Source organism: Caretta caretta, chromosome 2 (assembly GCF_965140235.1).
Source record: "Caretta caretta isolate rCarCar2 chromosome 2, rCarCar1.hap1, whole genome shotgun sequence".
Classification (NCBI taxonomy): Eukaryota; Metazoa; Chordata; order Testudines; family Cheloniidae; genus Caretta; species Caretta caretta.
The window spans coordinates 53,883,083-53,907,222 of NC_134207.1; the positions used below are offsets into that span (position 1 = coordinate 53,883,083).

Below are 24,140 nucleotides of genomic sequence, written 5' to 3' on the forward strand. Positions count from 1 at the left end.
TAACACCTGGTTCCAACCACGGACTTGTCTCTTGACCACGCCTCCAGTTCTACCCTCTGATTCTACTCCAACCACTAGGACAGACTCTTGCTCTGACCACTAGATCTCACGACCTACACCTCAGTGTGTGACAGTGCGACTGGAATGGATGGAAGAGAAAAACTGTGACAGGGAGCCTGTTGGAGGGGGGAAAGGAAGACGGGGCTGGGGGCTAGGTCAGAGGGGAGAGACAGATCAGACAAGGAGCCAAGGGGTGAGGAACTGGGACTCAGTGGGCAAGGAGACTGGGGACAAGCAGTCAAGGCGAGAGGGCACTGGAACTAGTTGGGCAAAGAGACTGGGAATGGCAGGGACCATACTCGGAAAGAAAGCCTGGAGCAGGAGGCTAGGACTGGCTGGACAAGGAGTCTGGCACTGAGATAAGAAGCCTGAGGAGTGGAGACTGGGATAGGGACCAGGAGCAAGGCAGGGACAAGTTGGAAGAGACAGAGCAGAAGGTATCAACCTTGGCGAGGGAACAGGCAAAAGAATGTGCTCACTAGAATATACTACCCTCCAGAGCCTGGAATGGAACCCAAGATCTCATCATTCCTCTGATGTCAGCAAATGTGTGTACTACTCTCTGACAAAAAGTCTCATTGTTCTCTGGTGTTAGTTCACAGAGGATGACCACCTACTATTTATTGTTATCTTTTATTCCATTAGCTCAAGTGGCAGAAATCTGTGCAATATATTTAAAGGCTCCAACCTACTGAGAAACCAAGTGAGTGTCAATACGAAGCCACCTGATGGGATTTGTTTTTTCAGTTTGCCTTTTTACAAACCTAAGAAATTATACAAAAAATAATTGTGTTAAAACAACATAATTAAGATTGCAAAGTCAAGCATTCAGAGGTTAGGAAATGCTAGAATTAAGGTTGCCTGGGCAGTCTTAATTTGCATCCCCTTGTTATGCATTATGATGCACACTTTAAATATACCTACTAGTTTTTCCATATGACCCCTGCCTTACTGGGTGCAAGGGATGGCCCTGCACTAGGGATGAGTCATGGTTCTGTCATAAAGGAGACTGTTGTGTGAAAGACCCCTGCTTCATCTCTTGGAGAAATCAAAAGGTGTGTAATGAATGAGGCAGGGGATCTGTAATGAATGAGGTAGGGGATCCTTATTAGTAGGCAGGGACTGTCTACTAGTCTGGTTTGTACCATGCCTATTACTCTGGCGCTCCATCCTCAGTTGACCCTTAGACACTACTATACGAATCATTACTAATAAGAAGTTGTGTCAGAGTTATAAAACTAAGTCATAAAAATGGGCTCTCTGTCCACCTTCATAGACGAAAACCTCAATTAAACCCCTACAAAATTCTTATTGAAAATAATTTCTTCTAAAAGCACTCTAAGGCCTTCAAACTTTAAGAAAAACATTGATGGTTGAAAAATGTTTTACAGAAGATGTCATTTACTTCTGATAACTCATTTTCTCTCAATGGTCCAAAACTTGTAACTCCTTAGATGCTTAAAGATAGCATAAATCTCTTTTGAGATATACATTTGCAAGTGTTTTATCATTTAAATGTAAGCAGCTAACCCAAGAACTTCCCAGTCTCACTGCTATGTAAATGGTAAGGTTTTTACTGTACCAATATGGAGCCCAATGATTTTGCTATAACTGGTAACTAATGCAAGAAGCCATTTGAGTACAGAATATTTATATTAATTGGGGAATCAATCAGTTACCTGACAATACTTAAACTCTCACCGCTCTGGCTCCTACACCTACCTTTAGGCCCCTCCGGGCTCCAATGGGAGTTCCAGGGGCAGTGCCTGCGGATAGGGCAGCGTGCAGAGCCGCCTGGCCGCACCTCTGCACTGGAACAGGAGAAGAGACATGCCACTGCTTCTGGGAGCCACTTGAGGTAAGTGCCGCTCGAAGCCTGCACCCCTGAGCCTCTCCCCACGCCCCAACCCCAGCCCTGATCCCCCTCTTGCTCTCCAATCCTGTCGATCCCAGTTCAGAGCACCTTCCTGCACCCCAAATCTCTCATCCCCAGCCCCACCCCAGAGCTCACACCCCCAACCAGAGCCCTCACCCCCTCTTGCACCCCAACCCCAATCTTGTGAGCATTCATGGCCCACCATACAATTTCTAGTCCCTGATGTGGCCCTCAGGCCAAAAAGTTTGCCCACCCCTGTTCTAGGGGAAGCGAGTGCAGAAAACAGAGGACATGCTTGCTGGGGAGATGCACTACAGCATTATGTACTAATGGAATATTGAATGCTGCGGAGAGGTCCAGGAGGATATGAATGGATGTCTGCCCTCCATCCAATGACAGATCATCTGTCATTGCCACTAAAGCGATGCCATGCCCTGGCTGGATTCCAGAATGTGCCAGATCTATAGTATTAGCTTCAATAAAATGAACTTGTAATTGGCCTCTGGGTAGCTTTTCTCTATGTGCTTGTTCAGTGATAGGAAGTTTGACACTCAGAGAACCCTGATGCCTATAAGAAGCAGGGAGGTCCCCTGAAAGAAGCTGTCAGAGTCCCTGGGGAAGGGAGACAAGGCCGGGGGAAATCTGCTAGGAAGAAGTCTCTAGGGAAAGTTCCTAGGAGACAGTGCACAGCTTAGTCTTAAGACATATATAGAAAAACTCTGCAAGGAGACAGTCCCTGCTCCAAGGAGCTTACAAGCTAAATAAACAGACACCACAGCCATCTTTGCTCATAAAAGAGCATTCTTACATTCTGTTAAAGTAAGGACTCTTTCTAAAACAAATATCTTAAGCTTTTTCTGTCTCTTCCAGTAGGCAAAAATCATCTTGATAACTGGTGTCTTATACAAAAGTTGTGTCTTGTTTTTGATAAGGCCCCTTTTTGCCTTTTGGCCAAAATGGACCTCAGATTTACAACCTGCTATTTACAATTTATTTACAACTTGAAGCTAAAGAAATCTATTAAATATTTTATACAAATCACAATAACCAATGCTTACAAACACTTTTCAAAATATAGCATAAAAGAAAATAGTACAGAAAGTTAAAGCATGATAGAAGTTATAAAAGCTGCATTGTAGAATCTGTAAATGCAACTGGGTGTAATAAACATGGTGTTATGGTCAAAGAAATTAAGAATTACGTTTGAGAATGTCCACTTTTTGGGTGCCCAATTTGAGATGCCTAGGATCTGATTTTTCAGAGTACTTAGCATTCTGTAGCACTTTTTATGTTCAAAGCATAGCTCCCATTGACCTCCATTGCTGCTGTGAGTGTTAAGCACTTCTGCAGATAAGGCTTCAGGTCTCAAATCAGGCGCTCGAAAATGAGGAACACAGTTAGTGAACACCTGTGATAAGTTTGGTTTTAGGACTTGCCTAGCACCACACATGGTTTGAGAAACCTCCTCCCCACCTCCCCACCATCCAGCACATTTAAAGTAGTTTTATTTAACTGATTTAAAAGGTTATGTTTTTGTACATTTTTTAATTGAATTCCAAATTTCATCCAAATAGGCGTTGACACAAATCACAAGTAAAAAATTAATCTAAGAAAGAAATGCATCATTCACCATTTTCTAACATAATACAAACATGTAAAAATTAAGAATCTGAATAAATGTATGTTAAGCGATGTAACTGCTTAAATAAATGTGTATTGATATAGTGTAACCTCCTGGATAGCAAGAAGTAGTACCAAGTTTAGTGTAAAGGCTGTATTTAGTTGCAAATCAACGTGTTTCAACGGTTACCCACCAATTAAACTCAATCTTTCTTTAGGAACATAACTAAAAAGTGCAAATGCAAAACAAAATTTTAAATGATTATTTAAATAGTGATTAAAATTGGTGATTTAAATCAATTCCCCTTACTTCAGATCCCTAGCACAGACTCCTACCACTTAATATAAAGGAGTGTCTCATCTACATGACCACTCGCTGGCAGCCTGCTTCTATTGAAGTCAAGGCAAATCTCCTACTGACTTCAATGATGCAGCATGAGGCACTACCAGGGCACTTGACATGCTTTACCAATGGGTCTGTTTTCTAGACAGCATAGAGCACAACATACAAGTAAGGTCTGAAATCAGCCTCGGTGCTATATTACAGTCCACATTAATTGTTCTATCTTCCAAAAAAATTACTATCCGGTGATGCTGTATCTTCTCTACTTCGGAGAGAATTCTGTGCCAAAAAATTTAAATTTTGCACACAATATTTTTTCTGCAAATTTTTATTTGTCAGAATAACAATATAGTCACACCAGTTTCAATTATTTTGGTAATTTATTTCAAAATACCTGTCAACAAGTATGTCTGCAACCATACAGACAATGAAAAAGATTCAGGAAATGTTTTTTATGACAAACAAATTCCTTAATGGGCATACTAATACAGAACTTTGAGCAATAATTCATTTAAACTACAATACAGAAACGAATTTCCCGCACCTCTCAGAAGCACTGTTAAAAGGCTTGGGGGAGTCAGAGGTAATGGAGGAGCTGAGGGAGGGGGAAGTAATTGCTGAGAAGAAGCCCGGGAGTGAACCTGAAGCGTTGTTAGGTATGGGTGGGAGAAGCATGGAACAGGGGTTTTTGGAGGGGTGTGGGGCAGGGATTGTTAGGAAGCTACTAAACCCTAACCTCTCGCAGTCAGTCAGGCACATCTGTCCCTGTCCCCATGTGCCCTGCACTCCCAACCCCGTCCCCATGTGGCTCTCTACCTCCACCCCTCAGTAGCCCTGTGTGCCTTGCTCTGTCTGTCCACCCACATGTGCCTCTTCACCTGGTACTGTGGAAAGGGCGCAGTCTCTGATCTCTCCCTATTGGCTGTTATAGCTGGTGAGCAGCTACCCTCTGTGCTTGCACCATGGCAGCCCCTGGTGGGCAAGAGGCATAACTTCAATACTTCTCCAGCAGACTATTTTCTGCGGAGAAAAAAAATCTGCAGGGGACATGAATTCTGCATGTGCTCAGTGGCAAAGAATTCCCCCAGGAGTACTTTTCATAGGTGTGTTTGGAACTAAAAATGAGAAGAATCAATGAAACACTGACCATCACAAACTAAATTAAGTTGGAAGGTATTTTCTAGTGGAACTTCTAGTTCAATTCTCTGCATCTTAGCAGGACTGCTATATGTGGATATAGTTCACTGCTGATATGCTGCCATCTTTTCTATGACTATTTTGATCCAGTTTCAGAAATTCAAAATACCTTTGAGTTCTCCCTGTTCTTAGTCATGCTCTCTGCAAGTTTTCTGCGTTTCATTCTCTCAATTGTTACCCTTAAAATTATATATTTGTGTCTCAGATTTTTTTGCGGGTGACTGGTTAATGTCTATTTATATTTTTCTGTATAACTGTTAAAATATCTTGCAGTATATGTTTCTTTATCTCCAAATGGATTTTAGTATATTATTCCATTAATATTGTACTTTTACTTGTGAAAATATCTCCTCTGTATTGTCTCTATTCCCAGCACAGCCTGAGGCAAAATGGTTACACAGAAATTCAGAGAGATATCAAGTTTCTACCTGGAAAGGAGGACAAATACAGAACCGTTATCTGAGCTTTTGCCATAAGTTAAGATTTATAATTTATTTTCGGTCACAGGCCAGGATCCCGTTGTGCTAGGCACTATACCACCACAGAATAAAAAGATGGAAGACTCATGTTCTTCCTTACTGACAAAATCAAACGGGGAAACACTGTGTTCATTATTGCTGAATATTACCAATCCCTTGTATGAGGATGAGAGGGCAGCAGAATCTCTCAAATGAACGATCCTGCTGGAGAAACCAGCTCCTTATACAAACTGTCTCTCTCTTTTCTATTTTTTTAAAAGGATCAGTGAGGGTATAGCAAGGCAATTCTGGCAATACTATTCAGATTTCCTTTCAGATTAGTTTGAGGTCTGGGAATGGTATGGAGACTATAACAGTCTCCTTGGTTAATCTCCAGGGGTTGAATAAAGATCCAGCATCTTAGATCTTTTTTAAAAAAATCTGCAATCAGCTTCCTTTGATACCACGGACCACAAACTGTTAACACATCTGCAATGTGTGGCAGAAAATGGAGTCAGAGTTAGATGACTTGATATACTTGTCTGCAAGAGAACAGAGTAGAAATTATCTGAAGTAATCTCATGTAGAGAATTACAGTGTTCCATCCTGACCCATCTTGTTCAAGATGTATGCAAGGACACTGGAGAGAAATAGCAAGATGATCTGGGTTGAAGTGGCACCACTATGCTTACGCCACACAGCTCTAAATCTCCATTTCACTGAACCCAGACTGTACAGTAACCTGATTTTCCCAGTACCTGGCAGAGATTGAGTCCTGAAAAAGAACAAGCTGGCTGAGCTCTATCTAGATAAGACATTGGCTGTCTGGGTAAAAGAAATCAGAGATAGTTTTAGAGCAGCTATATCACCATTGGTTTATAAAAGTTCATGCTCCAGGAGATCTTCTGTCAGTTGTGTTTGGAGAATGCTCCCCACATTTTCAGCTGCCTCCAGTTACTGCAGCAATAACCAGAAATGCTTGCTTCTCGAATGTGTTTCACCTCCAGTGGCTGGATCTGACATTTGTGGGGAGTGTCTTTGGTGTCACTAAATTTTTATTAGGGCTGTCGATTAATCGCAGTTAACTCATACGATTAACTAAAAAAAATTAATCGGAATTAATACAGTTTTAATCGCACTGTTAAACAATAGAATACCAATTGAAATTGATTAAATATTTTGGATGTTTTTCTAAATTTTAATATATATTGTATTCTGTATTGTAATTGAAATCAAAGTGTATATTATTTTTATTACAATATTTGCACTGTAAAAATGATAAACAAAAAGTGTTTTTCGATTCACTTCATACAAGTATAGTAGTGCAATCTATTTGTTGTGTAAGTGCAACTTATAAATGTAGATTTTTTTTGTTACGTAACTGCACTCAAAAACAAAACAAAGTAAAACTTCAAAGCCTACAAGTCCCCTCGGTCCTACTTCTTGTGCAGCCAATCGCTAAGACAAATAAGCTTGTTTACATTTACGGGGAATAATGCTGCCCTCTTCTTATTTACAAGGTCACCAGAAAGTAAAAACAGGGATTTGCATGGCACTTTTGCAGCTGGCATTGCAAAGTATTTACGTGCCAGATATGCTAAATATTCGTATGCCCCTTCATGCTTTGGCCACCATTCCAGAGGACATGCTTTCATGCTGATGACACGCTTTAAAAAAAATAATGCGGTAATTAAATTTCTGACTGAACTCCTTGGGGGAGGATATGTCCCCTGCTCTGTTTTACCCGCATTCTGCCATATATTTCATGTTAGAGCAGCCTCAGATGATGACCCAGCACATGTTGTTCATTTTAAGAACACTTTCGCTGCAGATTTGACAAAAAGCAGAAAAGGTACCAAAGGTGAGATTTCTAAAGCACTGGACCCAAAGTTTAAGAATCTGAAGTGCCTTCCAAAATCTGAGAGGGACGAGGTTGAGCATGTTTTCAGAAGTCTTAATAGAACAACACTCTGCTGCAGAAACTACAGAACCCAAACCAACAAAAAAGAAAATCAACCTTCTGTTGGTGCCATCTGATTCAGACGATAAAAATGAGACTCCATCAGTCCGCTCTGCTCTGGATCGTTATTGAGCAGAACCCATCATCAGCATGGACGCATGTCCTCTGAACTGGTGGTTAAAGCATGAAGGAACGTATGAATCTTTAGCACATCTGGCACAAATATCTTGTGACGTCAGCTACAAGAGTGCCATGCAAACGCTTGTTCTTTTGGGTGCCATTGTAAACAAGAAGTGGGCAGTATTATCTCCTGCAAACTTGTTTTACTGAGTGATTGGCTGAAGTAGGACTGAGTGACTTGTAGGCTCTAAAGTTTTACATTGTTTTATTTTTGAATGCAGGTTTTTTTTTTTAACATAATTCTACATTTGTAAGTTCAACTTTCATGATAAAGAGATTGCACTACAGTACTTGTATTTGGTGAATTGAAAAATACTATTTCTTTTGTTTTTTGTGCAAATATTTGTAATAAAAATAAATGAGCATTTTACACTTCGTATTCTGTGTTGTAATTGAAATCAATATATTTGAAAATGTAGAAAACATCCAAAAATATTTAAATAAATGATATTCTATTATTAATCACACAATTAATTTTGTAATCGCTTGACAGTCCTAATTTTTAATTGAAATTGTATTATAAGTTTTCTCTTTTTAAAATTGTGTCCGCAAACCTAGATAAAATGTGTTGTCTAAACTGAAAAAAAATGTATGTACTATATTTATTAGTAGCAGTTTGACATTAGTGTAAAATGCCACAGGTTGTCCTTCAAAATTCACCTGCTGTGCTGACATAAAATCTTGGTCACTTGTGGCAACCAAAACTCCATTCAAACCTGCAGAAACTCTCTAGTATAAACATTTCCTTTTATATGATGTAGATGCATCAGATTATCTCTAAAAATTCACAAACTTTTATGCAAGGGCTGACAAGAGTGTTCCCACACAATTTCAAATTTCACTGCTTACTCACATAATTTTTCCAAAACATTTGCATTTTTCCCTGCTATTATTGGTATTCCATCCACTTGAGTTGTGTGTGTGTGTGTGGGGGGGGGCAATCTCAGTGCTTATACACTTCAGATTGTTTTGACTTGAAAAGATATTGTGATCTTGTGATATTGATTCAGACAACAGTCCCTTGAGCGCCACAATTTCCATTATATTTCCATGGATCAGTGTTGTCTGGGATGCCATTTTTATTTATATTTATATTTACTATATTATGTAACAGAAGCAGAGACTGACTAATAGCACAAGCAATAGTCATACAAAAATGACAATGTGACCACATGTAAAATATGCCATCTGCAAAACACTTCTTGGGAAGGCATATTTAAACATGTTTAAAAGATTAAGACGACTAAAATGAGGGATGAATCAAGTGAGAGAACACAAGAGGACAAACAGGAAAATGAGAAAAGGGTACTAAAGGTGGCTAAATAAATAGGGCCCTACCAAATTCATGGCCATGAAAAACACATCACGGACCATGAAATCTGGTCTTCCCCTATAAAATCTGTTCTTTTGTGTGCTTTTACTCTATCCTACACAGATTTCACAGAGGAGACCAGCATTCTCAAAGTGTGGTTCCTGACCCAAAAGGGAGTTGTGGGGTGTGTGTGTCACAAGGTTATTTTAGGGGAGTCACGGTATTGCTACTCTTACTTTTATGCTGCCTTCAGAGCTGGGTGGCCAGAGAGTGGCGGCTGTTGGCTGGGTGCCCAGCTCTGAATGCAGTGCCACACCAGCAGCAGCACAGAAGTAAGGGTGGCAATACCACACCAGGCCATCCTTACGTCTGTGCTGCTGCTGGCGGCAACTCTGCCTTCAGAGCTGGGCTCCCTGCTGGCAGCCACCACTCTCTAGCTGCACAGCTCTGAAGGCAGCACCGCTGCCAGCAGCCGTGCAGAAGTAAGCGTAGCAGTATGCAACCTCCTCTACAACTCCTTTTTGGGTCAGGACCCTAAAATTACGACACAATGAAATTTCAGATTTAAATAGCTGAAGTCATGAAATTTATGATTTTTAAAATCCTATGACCATGAAATTGACCAAAATGGACCGTGAATTTGATTGGGCCTAATAAACTGGGCTGCTGATTTTTCAAATTCTCCATTTGAATGTTGTATAGACATATGCTATCTATGCTCACATTTGTAGAATATGATCAAGTCAGAGGGAGAAGGTGTGAATATAAAATCCTTTGTATGCAGTAACTAACATCAGTGGATACCTTGTTGAAGTGTTTGAGCATAAGCTTCCGTGAGCTACAGCTCACTTCATCGGATGCATGCTTCGAAAGCTTATGCTCAAATAAATTGGTTAGTCTCTAAGGTGCCACAAGTACTCCTTTTCTTTTTGCGGATACAGACTAACATGGCTGCTACTCTGAAACTTGTTAAAGTGTGTTTGTTAGTTACAATTAAGCTGCTGCTGGAAATTTTAAGCGTATACTTCATTTAATTAAGGCCCTCATTCCAGTTTAGATAAACTATTCACTGGATTGCCTCAGAAGTTAGATGCATAAATGCTCAAAGAGCCAGCATGCTTCAAACACAGTAATAAGTTCCCTCTTCTCAATACCCATCCTTTCACATACTTCTAGTTAGGGGCCAGTTTCTTGAACTTAGAATGCAGTTAGCAAACAAAATGTTAGCAGCAGGGTATACTTTATCCATCCAAAATTGAAAAGAATGGAATTCAAAAGAGGAAAGACTTACACATTCCTTTCCATCTTCATATTGACAGTGCAGTTGATAATGCACTACAATACACCATAAGGCTTTCCTTTCCATCTCCAACAGATACCAAAAAGCAATATATACCTTGGCTTCTACTGCAATGCTAGTGCTAAACATTTACATTGACCCCATATGCTTTGAAATAATTATATCCACAAATCAGCACATCTGATTGTCAGATATTCCATGCACTGGGGAAGCAAGACAGGCTGATGCCACGAGCACACTCCCTTGAGGCATAACGGGGCCTTGCAAGGCTGCTCCCCTCTTTTGATCTGGCAATGATGTACTCAGAACTGGGAACTGAGAACAAGATGCCTCCTTCGTGGGGTCTCATTTAGTGACTCCTTTTACAGAATACAACAAAACCCTTCCTTCATTAGCCTCTCGAGTCCAACCCTTCTTCTGGCTCTGGTGCTCATGCCAACAAGCATCCTCTCCCAAATTCAGGAGTCCCCAACCCTCCTCCCGAAGCTAGGTTATGCTTCAGGCCAGCTGTAGTCCTCAATCAGCTTCTCCTCTTTACTCACTCATTTCACCTATCAGCTTGGAGGGGTTAACAGGCCTCTTTTATCCTTCCCTTACTAGCGTCTCAAGGTGCTCCCCTCAAGGTTGCTAAGAGCAACCCTTCTAAACTGAGCTCTCATGGCATTTTATCTGGCCCAGGTGCTCATTAGTTAATTAACTGCTAGATGGAGTTGTTTGCTATAAAAAGGCCAATATTGGGTAGACTGGGTCCTGACTCCCCTTAAAGAGGCCAACTACCCTGTGACAGGAATTATGCCACCTTAACACTGCTGAGGTCACTTAATGTTTTGTTTCAGAGTGTAAAGTTTGATTAAATTGGGATATTTATTGCTTTTCTGGTAACAAGTACAAACTCTTCATATTTAAAAGTTACAATATAACCTGTCAATGGGAGGGAACCTTTGCAAAGGAGTCCGTGTCATCACTCAGTTCCCAAAACATTCTGTAGCTTCTCATGACCCTCTGGAAATTGAATATGGACAAGTGGCTGCAGCAACAGCATGCATGTGCCTGCATGACACCAGCAGGTCTGCCTATTGTGCTCTACTTTTCTCTAAGCCCCGCCTGACAGTATGAAGCGTACAAACATACCAATGTTGGACATCTGTGCAACAGCCACCATAAGGGACTGAACCAATGACTGCCAGAGTTAGAAGCATGTGTCTAAAAAGGTTGTACTGATGAGCCAGGCCCTCCAAATGAGAGTTGTCACAGACTCACATCTTCTGTGCACTGGGCACAGAGGAGGATGCCTAATATACAAACTGACCATGGTGTCATACAAGCAAAATACATGACAGATTTCTGATATGTGTATTTGTATAATTTCTGATGTGTAACAAAAATGTGTATTTTGTTGATTCACACACAATTTACAAATCATAGCTTTTCAGTACAGAATCTCTTTTAACTGTATCAATCCCCTACAAAGATCAGCAGCAGGGTCTGAGAAGCCCTTACCACTTCAGCTTCAGGAGTAACTGCTAATCCTTTTCTACACCAGCCACTGGAAAACTTGACATACTTTACCAGTGTGTTACACAAAGTATTTACTACACAAAGTGTTTACTACAGTAGAATAATATCAGTGATAAGTGTTTTATATTTCTTTGTTATCCTTTCGCAAGAAAAGTGAGACATATGTGAAAAATTGAAAAAACTGGTGATTTTTAAACTCTTTTTTAATCAATTCCATTTGATCAGTCCATGAAAAATGCATAGTGCTCTTTTTGCTACTTCAATGCGATTTTTACAAAATAACCGTTTAAAACTCCTGTTGAAACTGAACTCCATAAGTGTCTACCACTGCACCATAAAAGTGCAGAGACTTCTCTCTCACACTTAAGGTACAAAATCAGCTTTAAAAAACAAACAAAACACAGACTTCTATCTAAAAATATTTTACCTACTATTGCTGCAAACAATTATTATGAACCAGAGACTAAATAAAAATTGTCTATGTTTTAAAAACTTTGTGCATTTGACAGCATTTTGTCAGTTTAGCTGTTTCTCTTGTACATACAGCCTCTCATGTTTGTGTAGGTCTTTCATGCAGCAACAGAAAGAGGGAAAGATTTAAAAAGGAAAACGTGATTGTAAACCCACAACAATTGGAAGATTCAGGGGCCAGTGTCTTATATGAAAATACTTTAAACTCATGTTCTAAAACCTCATTAGATTTCAAGTTGATAGTGCCCCTTCAAGATGGCACAAGAATTCTTGAAATGCAAGCATGTCAGCATTCATAAAACATTTTATGAAGTCCATGATAAAAATCTTTCTGCTCCCTAGCTGATAGAGGGTTCTGCTAAACACTACTTCCATCTATGACTCTGAAGAAGTCTGGACCTACTTTTAAGAAGTGCTGAGCATAAACAACTCCAATTGAAGGTCCTTAGTCAGTACCTCTAAAAGTCAGGCCTTCTACTGTCTTCAAAAAGTAACTTTAAAAAAAATTAACAATACCAAACAGATTCCACAATAACTGATAAAAGCTAGGAAGTTTTAGATTAGCTTTTAAAAACTTATGTCAGCTTTTGTCACTTTTAATTAATGTATTTGAGCCCTGATCCTCCTACAGCCAGTCTAAGTTCCAAGACTGCTCTTTAGAACCAGCTCAGGAAGTAGTAAAGCAAAAATGGAACTAAGTGTAATTTCAAAAGAAAGCCAGAAGAGAGTTCCAAGGAAATCAGAAGTCACATAGAGAAGATCTATTTTGCAATTTCACTAGATTCGTGGTTCCCAAACTTGTTCCGCCGCTTGTGCAGGGAAAGCCCCTGGCGGGCCGGTCCAGTCTGTTTACCTGCCGAGTCTGATCGCAGCTCCCAGTGGCAGGTAAACAAACTGGTCCGGCCCGCCAGGGGCTTTCCCTGCACAAGCGGCGGAACAAGTTTGGGAACCACTGCACTAGATAATCACAATGTAATCACAATACAAGAAATATTATAAGCCCTTTGAATGTTACAAACCGTACTCCAAGATCCCATCAATATAGTCACATATTCTAAAATACTCTCCAACTTACCCAATCAGTCCCCTGCTGTCTTTATCAGAAAATTCCCTGCTTGTTGACTGATTAAAAGCTAGTTTATACAGGTGTATCTTACAGGTTACAATATTAAGCTTTAGAGGACTGTCAGAAGCAGCAAGTTACAAAGATGGGAGAACCTATGCCAAATTTTTTACCACAATTTTACACTGAATCCAAAATGGCACCTCCAACACTAGTATATTGTGTCACTGTTTTAGTAATGTCTTAAAAGGGAAAATGCTACCTAATGAAATAAGAGTACTTGCTGTCCCACTCTTTTCTTTGGAGACTACCCTCCCATACAAATGTTCACTAGACCTGATCCTTAACTCATGAGATCCAATGTCATCACACTCCAAAGAGGTACAGCTTAAGCTGGCACTGTCCTTTCAAGTAAATAAAAGCTTTGTTTACTTATGTTTAACCTGCAACTGTTGGAACACAAATGCAAGGCATTTTAGTACATGTTTTGAAACAGAAAAAACAAAGAAAGTATTTGCTTCCTACTGGACTGATTCACTTAAGAGAAATGCACTATAATGACCAGTCAAGAAGTCACTGAATTTATTCTTAACAGTTCTGGGAAAAATTATCTGTAAGTAAAATTATTTGGGATAAGAAAGTTTACAAAGTCACGCAACTCAATTTTTCAAAAATCTCTCAGATACCTTTTGCTGTGCTCACATCAATCTGGAGTGTTCATAAGATAAGCTACTACCAGCAGGAGAGTGAGGTTGGGGGAGAGAAAACCTTTTGAAGTGATAAACACCCATTTTTTCATGGTCTGTGTGTATAAAACATCCTCACTGCATTTTCCACTTTATGCATCCGATGAAGTGAGCTGTAGCTCATGAAAGCTTATGCTCAAATAAATTGGTTAGTCTCTAAGGTACCACAAGTACTCCTTTTCTTTTTGCGAATACAAACTAACACGGCTGCTATTCTGAAACCTGTCATAAAGAAAATAAGCTTCATGTCACAAGAGCAATATTTTATTTTTCAGCAAACAAGGTATCAGGGTTGAGAAAAAGGCCTGCTTTGTAAATATGGGATATATTACACCTTTCAACTCCCCCTGGTTTCCCATACATGGAATGTGGATTGCCTCAGCAGACTCGCGAATCAACTAGTCAGGATAGAACTGGTGAAATTTTTCAGCCAACACTTTTTTCAGCTGAAAAATGCAGATTTGAGTCAACTGAAACATTTCCCAAATTTGCCAAATGTTTTTTTTTGGGGGGGGGGGGTACACAAAAAATTCTGAAAAAAAATAAAATAAAAAATTTAAAAAATCAGAACTCTTGTTTTGACATTTTCTAAATAAAATGTTTTGATTGTTGTTATTATTAAACAACAAAGTTTTTATTAAAGCTTTTCATTTTGAAATTTGGTTCAATTGCATTTAAAACACAAATTAAAAAAATCTAAAATGAAATATTTTGTTCAGACAGAATGATTTTTTTTCCAAGTTGCTGAAAAATTTGAAACATTTTTGTTTCAACCCCAAACGAGTTTGGATGGAGAGACAGTAGGCAATGTTCTACCATGATTAACACTGCATGAAACTCCCAACTGGCTCACAAATTAGGAAGGTGCAAATTTGCCATAGGTGTAAGTGAAGACAGAATCTAGCCATAGAAGTCTCTGCCAGAAAGGTTTAAAGAGTAAGGCTAAGATTTTGTCACAGAGGTCACAGAAGTCATGGAATCATGACCTATAAAAACCTCCGTGACGTCAGCTGGCAGGCGGCTGGGAGCTGCAGAGTACTCCCACCACCTGAGGAGGCAGAGGCCCCCCTCAAGCTCCTGGCCACCACCTGCAGCAGGGGTACCTCGCAGCTCCCCGCTGTGGACAGCAGGGGGACTCCCTCTACCCCCGGCTGCCATGGGCGGCAGGGGCCTCCCGCAGCTACCCATTGCTGCACATGGCATGGGGTATTCCAAAGCTCCCCACCACCGTGAGCAGCAGGGGTGACCCTGGAGCTCCTGACTGCTGCAAATGGCAGGGGCTCCCTGCAGCTCCCAGGAACTCCTGGCCGCCGTAAGCAGCGTGGGGACACCCCCTGAGCTCCCAGCCGCCACAGAGGGAAGCAGGGGCCGCCCACTGCTCCCACGAACTCCCGGCCCCCGTGGGTGGTGAGGGGGACCCCCGCAGTTCTTGGCCGCCATGGGTGGAGAGGGGGGACTCCCGTGCTTCTTGGCTGCTGCGGGCACTGGGGGGCTCTGAGCCATGCGGTGGGGGGATCCCGCAGCTCCTGGCCAGCCCTCGTAGCTCCCACCACTGCGGCAGGAGAGGAACCCTGGAGCTCCAAGGCCCCCACATGTGGTGGGGACCTCTGGAGCTCCCAGCCAGGCGCCCTGCATTGGCTCCCCGTTTTGTCATGGATATTTTTAGTAAAAGTCAGGGACAGGTCACGGGCTTCTGTGAATTTTAATTTGTTGCCCATGACTTGTCTGTGACTTTTACTAAAAATATCCAAGACAAAATCTTAGGTTTATTAATTAATTTGTTAGTGCCCAGAAGGGCATCATTTGATAAAGCATGAGACACCATGTTTTAGCTGTACTCATTTTTCAAATACCAGGATCATATTTAAGAATAATAGCAGGAGTGTCATAAACAAGACACAGGAAGTAATTCTTCCACTCTGCACTGTGCTAATTTGGCCTCAGCTGGTGTATTGCGTCCATTTCTGGGTGCCACATTTCAGGAAAGATGTGGACAAATTGGAGAGAGTCCAGAGAAGAGCAAAATGATTAAAAATCTAGAAAACATGACCTTACAAGGGAAGACTGAAAAACTGGGTTTGTTTAGTCTGGAGAAGACAAGTTGAGGGGAGGTCATAACAGTTTTCAAGTACATAAAAGGTTGTTACAAGGAGAAGGGAGAAAAAATGTTCTCCTTAATCTCCGAGGATAGGAAAAGAAGCAATGGGCTTAAACTGCAGTGAGAGTGATTTAGGTTGGACTTCAGGAAAAACTTCCTGTCAGAATGGTTAAGCACCGGAATAAATTGCCTAGGGAGGTTGTGGAATCTCCGTCATTGGAGATTTTTAAGAGCAGATTAGACAAACACCTGTCAAGGCTCATCTAGATAATATTTAGTCCTGCCTTGAGTGCAGAGGTCTAGACTAGAAGACCTCTCGAGGTCCCTTCCAGTCCTACAACTCTATGACAAATCCTGCTCTCTGTATTTATGCATGTAATCCCAATGAAGTCAGTAGGGCTGCTCGTATAAGGAGAGCAGGATCTCGCTCATGTTTTTAATGCTATACCGGTAGCGTTGGCAGGATTTGATTTTTATCGGTAAATGTCAGTAAATGTCAATTTCTCTGTACACACACAAACTGACGAAAAATATTTTCATCAGTAATAATAGAAATTTCAGATAGGCAATGAAAGAAAAATGCTGTTTGATAACAGAGTTTACACAGTATATTTTGACATCTGATGTTGACAATTTGTGTTTTAACAATTATAAAACTAACTTTTTGAATCTCAACATCTACTCTCATTAAACAATTATTTTCACTCCTCCACCCATAATTTCTTGCAAATGTGAAAATTTAAATTGATAAAAATAGGAAAAAATGCTTTAAAACAAAGAGATATCTATCAACATTTTTTTAAAAAATTCAAATTCTGCCAAGCCTATATATAGGGTGGGGCATTTTGTCCAAAAATAATCAAATCAATTGACTGGTCAAATAATGTTAAAAATAGTTAAATATTTTAAAGCACTAATTTATTAGAAGAGTAACAAAAAGAGTAAGACTATATGGTCTTCAGATATATATTTCTGCCTACTTACAAAAACTAAGTTACTTAACTGAGGATGTGTCTACACTACAAGCACTACAGTAGCACAACTACTGTGCTGCAGCTATGCCGCTGTAGTGTAGAGACTAGCTACAACAATAGAAGGGTTTTTTCCATCACTGAAGTAAATTCACCCTGAGAAGCAAGGTCAACAGAACAATTATTTCTTCGACACACCAGTGTCTTCATCCGGGCTTAAGTTGGATTTTTTACACCCCGGAGTGACAAAACTAGGTAAACCTAAGTTTTAGGTGTAGATCAGGCCTGAGTTATTTTAACTCAGAAAAATTTGAAGCACAATGAAATGAAGTTCTAAAAATGAAAGAATGGCATCATTATGAAAACAAAAAGGTAGGCCACTGCCTATTTTTTGTTGGAATATTTCACAATATTTGACCATGGTCAAGTAATAGGCAGTCAATTAACTGACTTGCCAAGCCTAGCTATAAAGATAAAAATTGCTATATAATAAGAATTATTTTAATTGCTTTAGTTCTTTGAAGTAGCAGTGAAAAGAAGAGGAGGCTAGGTTGCCCATATCATTCTTATCTTTAATACGCAATTAGTTATGACAAAGCAGAGTAAGAATGCTTTTTTAAATGATCATTTACAGATATTTACACAAATCAGTTCTGTTCATGTTAATTTTTAGCAACATTAATAATTATAAACTTTTACAGATGTTAGATACTCTTGCATTAGTGAAGTTATTTGCTTACCTCTGTTATCCGTGAAAAGTTACAACCCCACAAAAATATTATTTGCATTAATCTAACTGTAGGAGATAAAAAGGTGCAAATATTCCACAAGCTGGGCTTGTCTACACTTACGACGCTGCTACAGCACTGTAATGCTTAGTGGAAATGCTGTGTACGAATTTCTCCTATTGAATCAGAGAATATCAGGGTTGGAAGGGACCTCAGGAGGTCATCTAGTCCAACCCCCTGCTCAAAGCAGGACCAATCCCCATCTAAATCATCCCAGCCAGGGCTAAGCCTGACCTTAAAAACCTCTAAGGAAGGAGACTCCACCACCTCCCTACCCATTCCAGTGCTTCATCACCCTCCTAGTGAAAAAGTTTTTCACTAGGCCAATGGGAGCTGCGGGAAGCAGCGCGGGCCAAGGGACGTGCTGGCCACCCTTCCTGCAGCCCCCATTGGCCTGGAGCAGCGAACTGCGGCCAGTGGGAGCCGCAATCGGCCGAACCTGCGGACGCGGCAGGTAAACAAACCGGTCCGGCCTGCCAGGGACTTCCCCTGAACAAGCGGCGGACCGGCTTTGAGAACCACTGGTCTAGATCCATCCTCTTTGGAACCCCCTTTCAGGTAGTTGAAAGCAGCGATCAAATCCCCCCTCATTCTTCTCTTCTGCAGACTAAATAATCCCAGTTCCCTCAGCCTCTCCTCATAAATCATGTGCTCCAGCCCCCTAATCATTTTTGTTGCCCTCCGCTGGACTCTTTCCAATTTTTCCACATCCTTCTTGTAGTGTGGAGCCCAAAACTGGACACAGTACTTCAGATGAGGCCTCACCAATGTCGAATAGAGGGGAATGATCACGTCCCTCGATCTGCTGGCAATGCTCCTACATATGTAGCCCAAAATGCCATTAGCTTTCTTGGCAACAAGGGCACACTGTTGACTCATATCCAGCTTCTCGTCCACTGTAACCCGTAGGTCCTTTTCTGCAGAACTGCTGCCGAGCCATTCGGTCCCTAGTCTGTAGCAGTGCATGGGATTCTTCCGTCCTAAGTGCAGGACTCTGCACTTGTCCTTGTTGAACCTCATCACATTTCTTTTGGCCCAATCATCTAATTTGTCTAGGTCCTTCTGTATCCTATCCCTACCCTCCCGCATATCTCCTCCCAGGTTAGTGTCATCTGGAAACTTGCCAAGGGTGCAGTCCACGCCATCCTGCAGATCATTAATGAAGATATTGAACAAAACGGCCCCCAGGACTGACCCTTGGGACACTCCGCTTGATACCAGCTGCCAACTAGACATGGAGCCATTGATCACTACCTATTTGGCGTAGTACTTCACTTTCCCAAGACGCAGTAACTATAGCGCTAGCGCCGTCCACACTGGAGGTTAGTTCAGTATAACTATGTTGCTCAGGAGTGTGGACATAGTTATATCAACAGGTTTCAGAGGAACAGCCGTGTTAGTCTGTATTCGCAAAAAGAAAAGGAGTACTTGTGGCACCTTGTGGTTAGTTATATCAACGTAAGTTTGTAGTATAGACCAGTGCATAATCAACCATTTACCATATCTGAGAAATACTTAGTCACTGTGGCAATCCCGAAGCGAGTGTTTAAAACTTGTCATACAATCCAGCACAATCCTCTTGTTAAAAAAGGCAGGCAGACAAGGATGCTTGCACCACCCAAAACAATGCTGTAGTCATCCCCAACAGCCCGCTGCAGCACATCAGCAAGGTGGAGCCTTATGCTGGGAACTTGAAAGGCTGCAGAGATAATCAGGGACTTGCTCCGCTTTTGTACGTTTAAACACAAGAGACAAACACTGGGCGCTCAGTTGTGAAGCCAGCGCTGGCCCGACAAGGTCACGGGGGGGGGGGGGGGGGGAGACACAGGAGAGGTGACCTGGCTACTAACAGCACTGGCAGCCAAACCCCACTCACGGGGGGAAGGTGCCGCCCTGGCGGATGTTAAGTCTCTCTCGGGGGTAGGAAATAACCGGGGGGCAGGAAACAAGGCTGTTCCGCTGTTTACGTCCCTGGGCGCGGACAATCCTTGCTGCGGGCACAGAGCGCCCCTCGTTGCCCGACACCGCCCAGGCGCAAGCAGCAGCTCCGGCCCGCGGGCTCTGCTGCCCCGGAGCGAGGAGGGGGCTGACAGGGAGCCCCGCCGGCCAGCTCGGGGTGCCAGGCCCCTCATCCCGACGCCGCGGCTCCCTGCAGGGGGCGGGGGATGCGCTGCCCAAGGCGGAGCTGAGGTCTCATATTCCCCACTCCCGCCTCCCCTTCCTATCCCAGCCCCGCGCCCCGCCCAGACCCCCGGACACACACAGAGGCCCGGCCCGGGGCGGGGGCCCGCTGCGGTCTCTGATCCCCGCGCCCCACCCTTCACCTTCCAGCTCCTCCATGGCGCGCTCCGGCTCCGGCTCCGGCTGCCGCTGCTGTAGCAACACGGCCCCACCCCCGACCGCTAACATCCCCCGCTCCCATTGGCTTCCCCGGGCGGGCGGGCCGGGGCGACAGAGCCCCCTGTCCGTCGAGCCTGGCCGGGCTGGGGCGCTCCCTGCTGCCTCGCGATTGCCGCCCCTAGCCCTCGCCACCGACCCCTGCTCCTCTGAGCTCTCCCCAAATACCCCGCAGCCTCGCCGCCACCCGACCCCGCAAACCGCAATCTGCTGCTTCTCTAATCGCTCCCCAAATGCCCCGACCTCTCGTCCCCCTCCATCTCCAAGACCTTCCCAAATCCCCATGTCCCCCAATTTCTCTAAATCCCCCAGGTGGCCCCCAGTTCCCCCGGATCTCTAATTTCCCCCACTATCTCCTCGATCTCCCAAAATACCCCTGCCCCCTCCCCCCCAATTTTCTTGCAGTCACTCTGTCCCCAAATCCAATTTACCTTCCATCCTCCTGAATCCTCCCACAGATCCCTGTACATCTTTTACTGCCCCGCCCCCCCACACACCCGCATCCCAATCTCAGTACATTGCTACTCTTTTCCATACCTCCCAAGTTTCCTCTGACTGCCAGATGCTGAGACTGGATGAGGAGGTGGATCATTTAACAATTGCCCTGTTCTGTTCACTCCCTTTGAAGCATTGGCCACTGACCGAAGACAGGCTATTGTGCTAGCTAGAGGGACCATTGATCTGACCCAGTATGGCCCTCCTTATGGTCTTCTGTCCCCTTGTGTCAGGGATGAAAGTTCAGAGGTACGGGCCAGTACGGAGTACCGGTAAAAAGTGGCTGCCGGTACCGGCCCGTAACGGCTGAGTTTAAAGCGCTGCCGGGGCAGCACTTTTAACGTCACTGCCCCTTTTGCGCCCCCCATCGGCGTCCCTGCTGCAAAGGACCCTTTAATGTCGTTGTCCTTTTTTCCTTCCCCGCGCCCGCCTAAAAGAAGTAGCTACCCCAGGGCCACGATTTAAAAGGGCCCAGGCAGCAGCAGCGGCTGGAGCCCCAGACCCTTTTAATTGCTGCAGGAGCCCCGGGCAGCACAGGCCTGGCCCCTTCCACCAGAAGCCCTGCCCCTTCTGGGGGAGTGGGGTGGGGGAGGCAGAGCAGGCCCCGTACTGGTAAGAGCTCGTACCCCTGCCTTGTGTCAACTCTCCCTCTACCCTCAAATCCCCCTGTATGTCTTATACACTCCATCCCAAATCTCCTTACATCATTTTCCTCCCTCCTGCTTCACACAACAGATCCCTCTGCAGCAGCATGTTATCCATTAATTATGATTAATGCTCTTGGAGCTGCTAAAAATCTAGAGAGAATGTGGGAAGTGCTAACAGCCCATCTGAAGCTGCTGGAAAATCACGGTACCACAGAATCCCCTTTTTTCAGAGATATTTTTCAGTCCTCTCCCTCCTTTATTCATTATAGCAATGTTTCTGTTACATTTACAGACATCAGAAAAGTACCTAAAGACTGATAATGAATTTCAGTGCACCTGTAGAAGGAGATATAAATACTGCTAACATAAGAATGGCCATACTGGGTCAGACCAATAATGCATCTAGACTAGTATCCTGTCTTCTGACAATGCTCAGAGTCAGATGCTTCAGACAGAATGAACAGAACAGAGAGGGTGTACTGAGTAAAACATTCCCTCTCATCCACGCCCAGCATTTAAGCAGTCAGAAGTTTAGGGACACTCAGAGCATGGGGTTTTGTCCATGACCGTAGTGGCTAAACGCCATTGTTCCACCGATTCTCCATTAACTTATCTAGTTCTTTTTTGAACCCTGTTATAGTCTTGGCCTTCACAACATCCCCTATCAGTGAGTTCCACCGGTTGACTGTGTACTTCCTTATGTTTGTTTTAAACCTGCTGCCTATTAATTTCATTGGGTGACCCCTAGCTCTTATGTTATGGGATAAATTACACTTCCTTATTCATTTTCTCTACACCATTCATCAGGGCTGTCCCTAGGGAAGTGCAGGGCCAGGGACAAATCAGCCCCCTTGAAGGCCCTGCTCTGCATCGGCAGCTGGGTTGGTGGGATGGAACCAGCTTGGTGCTGAGCCGCCTGCTGCTGCTGGCAGTTGCTGGTGCCTACCACGGGGCAATTGTTGGCCACAGCACCATGGTAGCTCAGGGCTCCAGCTGGGGCAGGGGACTCATTGCACTGAAATGCAGGCGGATGAGCTGGGTGCTGTCTCTGCTAACTGCCAACAAGATAGCGGGCCCGGCGGAAGTGACAGATTTATCTTTTGGCAGTGGCGCTGGAACATTTTTAATATGGGGGCTGAAAGCCAGCCCCCTTACTCCTGCCCCCAGAGCTGAGGCTGGGAGCAAAGCCCCCGGTGTGGGGCGGTAGCACATCCCTAGGCTTGGGATGGCCTCAGAACTCTGGACATGGAGCCAGCCAATCTGGACATGGGCATGGGGTGGTAGCAGAGCCCTGGGGGCGCGGGGTGGCAGCTGAGACCCCGGTAGCAGGGCAGCAGCAGTGATCTCGGGTGGCAGCAGAGACCCTGGGAGCGGGGCGGCAGCCGAGACCCTGGTGCATGGGGTGGCAGCAGAGCCCTGGGCGCGTGGGGCAGCAGCCGAGACCCCACGTGCGGGGCTGGCAGCTGGGAGCATGGGGGTGCTGCAGCACCTCCTGCTCCCCATGCCTACGTCTTCCGGGACCGACCGCATTTGCCAGTCACACCAGCCTGCGGAGCACTCCAAAGCGCAGGGCCTGGAGCGGTCACCGCGATTCGCCCTACCCAAGGGATGGCTCTGCCATTCATGATTTTATAGATATCTATCATATCCCCCCTTAGTTGTCTCTTTTCTAAACTGAACATTCCCAGTCTTCTCAATCTTTTCTCACGTGGAAGCTGTTCCATATCCCTAATCATTTTTGTTGCCCTTCTCTGTCCTATTTCCAAGTCTAATATATCGTTTTTGGAGATGAGATGACTGGAATTGCACACAGTATTCCAGGTGGGGGCATACCCACTTTTTATAGTGGTATTATATTTCTGTCTTATTTTCTATCCCTTTCCTAATGATTCCTAACATTCTGTTCGCTTCTTTGACTGCTGCTGCACATTGAGCAGATGTTTTCAGAGAACTATCCACAATGACTCCAAGATTGCTTAAGCAGTAACAGCTAATTTGGACTCAATCATTTTGTATGTATAGTTGGGATTGTGATGGGTTCGATCACAGAAACTCCTTTGGGACTGCTGCCTGATGTGCTGAGACTACCTCTAAGCCCATTTTCCCTGGCAGTTGGGACTTCAGAACCCTGCCTGGTTGTGCCAGACATACTAGCCTGCTACAAACACAGACCCAGGTCTGAACCACGTCCCCTACAAGCTGCACGCTTACCTGAAAAGAGTTTGAGAAGTGTTCCTGTCTCCAACACTCAGGTGCCCAGCTCCCAATGGGTCTAAACCACAAATAATTCTGTTTTACCCCATATAAAGCTTATAGAGGATAAACTCATAAATTGTTCACCCTCTATAACACTGATAGAGAGATATGCACAGTTGTTCCCCCCCCCAGGTATTAATACATACTCTGAGTTAATTAATAAGTAAAAAGTGATTTTATTAAATACAAAAAGTAGGATTTAAGTGGTTCCAAGTAATAACAGACAGAACAAAGTGAATTACCAAGCAAAATAAAACAAAACACGCAAGTCTAAACCTAATACAGTAAGAAAGTGTTTACAGATGAAATCTCACCCTCAGAGATGTTCCAAAAAGTTTCTTTTACAGACTAGCCTCCTTCTAGTCTGGGTCCAGCAATCACTCA

General features: G+C 43.4%; 1 protein-coding gene across 3 annotated transcripts in view; it reads right to left on the reverse strand.

Moving 5' to 3' along the window:
• The window catches only part of ZC2HC1A (zinc finger C2HC-type containing 1A), a 60,055-nt gene extending 39,239 nt beyond the window's left edge, over positions 1-20,816 (reverse strand). For 2 of the 3 annotated variants that reach the window (XM_048841017.2, XM_048841015.2), the window contains exon 1: positions 20,286-20,382. In XM_048841017.2, the coding sequence (XP_048696974.2) occupies positions 20,286-20,370 (85 nt within the window). In that variant the 5' untranslated portion in view covers positions 20,371-20,382. Of the gene's footprint in view, positions 1-20,285; positions 20,383-20,789 lie in introns of those variants that run through there. The other variant, XM_048841016.2, reaches the window with a different exon arrangement.
• Between the last annotated feature and the right edge of the window lie 3,324 nt (positions 20,817-24,140).